The sequence below is a fragment of the Benincasa hispida genome, chromosome 6 (genome assembly GCF_009727055.1).
Source record: "Benincasa hispida cultivar B227 chromosome 6, ASM972705v1, whole genome shotgun sequence".
Lineage (NCBI taxonomy): Eukaryota > Viridiplantae > Streptophyta > Magnoliopsida > Cucurbitales > Cucurbitaceae > Benincasa > Benincasa hispida.
Genome location: NC_052354.1, coordinates 14,742,644 through 14,744,432, shown reverse-complemented (window position 1 = coordinate 14,744,432; position 1,789 = coordinate 14,742,644). Strand labels below are relative to the sequence as shown.

The 1,789-nt window shown below is 32.5% G+C and overlaps 1 protein-coding gene across 1 annotated transcript in view; it reads right to left on the bottom strand.

Moving 5' to 3' along the window:
- Positions 1–1,459, bottom strand: part of LOC120079120 (beta-amyrin synthase-like) — a 23,559-nt gene extending 22,100 nt beyond the window's left edge. Inside the window, exons 1-4 of the mRNA XM_039033302.1 lie at positions 1,239–1,459; positions 694–900; positions 517–606; positions 172–360 (exon numbers count right to left, since the gene is read on the bottom strand). Coding sequence (XP_038889230.1) covers positions 172–360; positions 517–606; positions 694–900; positions 1,239–1,439 — 687 coding nt within the window. The 5' untranslated portion in view covers positions 1,440–1,459. The remainder of the gene's footprint in view (positions 1–171; positions 361–516; positions 607–693; positions 901–1,238) is intronic.
- Positions 1,460–1,789: the final 330 nt, after the last annotated feature.

Genomic DNA, 1,789 nt, shown 5'->3' with positions numbered 1-1,789 from the left:
ATAAGTGTTTATTCTAGTTTATGTGCAATTCAATTAATCTCATGAGACAATCTGTCTGACCCTACAATATTTGATCATGACCTCTTAGCCCTTTAACAAAATCATGTACCCGACCTATTTACAATTAGACCAAGCTATGATTGTTTGTGGAAGTTAAATACTACTACTCACCGCAAACCAAATCTTTCCCCAAGAAGGTGTGTAGAGAGCACCTCCATGATCTAGAATCCAATTTCTAGCTCTACTACAGCCATCCTTGTCAGCTCCTTCCCCAAGCAAACGCAACGCAGTGTAGTTTAGAGTGGTGCATAACATGCAACTTTCTCCCACAATGTTTAATCCCCATCCGCCATCTTCATTCTGTTACGGTTAATGTTCATGGATAAAGATATCAATTATATCAATGCAAAAAGATCATAAGCTTCATTATTGTTCTCATCTTATAACTCCAAAGTAAGATGTTTATATTTCATAATTTGAAATGAAGTAAAATTAAAAAATTAGCCTAGTTTTCACCTGATGACAATATATCCAACGAAGGATTTCCTTTTGATGCTCTTCTGAAAGTATTTTATTAAGATGTCCTGTGATGTACAACGCAAATACCTTTTCACGACAAATAAGGTAGATTTATTACATAGAAAGTATACACATATTTACAAAATGAATAAAGTTAAAATGTAATAGACTTACTAGAGGAGGTAAAGTGAACAAAAGGCCACCATTTTCTGCAGGCCAATGGCCATGGTCGCTTTGTAAGGCTACAAAGAAAGTTGCAGCTCTTCTTAATGCAATCTTTACGGTTTCCTTCTTTATGATTACTTCCTTCTTCCCACTTTCATTTCCTTCTTCCACAACCACTTTTGGAATTGTTTGTTTGAAATTTCTCTCTCTTAGAAACTACGCCCTTCCAAAATAATCAAAATTATGCACCACCTAAATTTAAATAGTCTATATTCTAGAGTTCTTTCCTTTCAGCTTCTTGTTTCAAAATAAATTATATTATTCTGTTTAAATATCTATTTTGTTTCTATTCATTATTCTTTTCTATATATATACCAACTATCACAATCGCACTTTCTGAAGCTTCACGTAACGATTGTTCGACACTTGTTTCCAAAATAAACGTTTCGAAGAGTGAACATTTTAAAATTACAAAGAGACCAAAATAAAGTAAAATCAAAAGTATAGGAATGAAAATAGTATTTAAAGGTAAGTAATATTATTGGAAACAAAACCTGAAATCGCCAAAGCAAGTCACTATTACATTGGACATGATTTCGATTGTGGTAGAAACTTTGACGTGCAGCTTCAACTTGAGCTCGTTCCTGAGGTGTGCCTGCATCAGGATCATATTCCCATGTTTGCCTTCCAATGAAGTTGTTTGTACTTAATAAATATTCCTCATTTTCTCCCTTTCCCAACTTAAGTCTCCACATCTTTCACTATGAAAAGTTCTCCACCCAAACTACTTGATTGAGTTTGCACTCAAAACCCTTCCCTATATATAGAAATATATTAATTATCTACAATGTCTCAACCTGCATGTATGTTTGGGAGTGATGGTTAATTTTTTATACCGATGATATTGATGTTTCCTTTCTTTTTAAACTTTCAAAAGTGAGTACTTTTCGTATATATTTAAAAGTGGTTTTCGATTATTATATTTGGTTTCAAAACTTATTTTAGGAAGATACAAATTATTCTTTAATATAAAAAAGAAAATTTCGTCCCAAATTGAAAGATCTCTAAAACAACGTATTTGACTTTTTAATTAGTTCCAAATTGT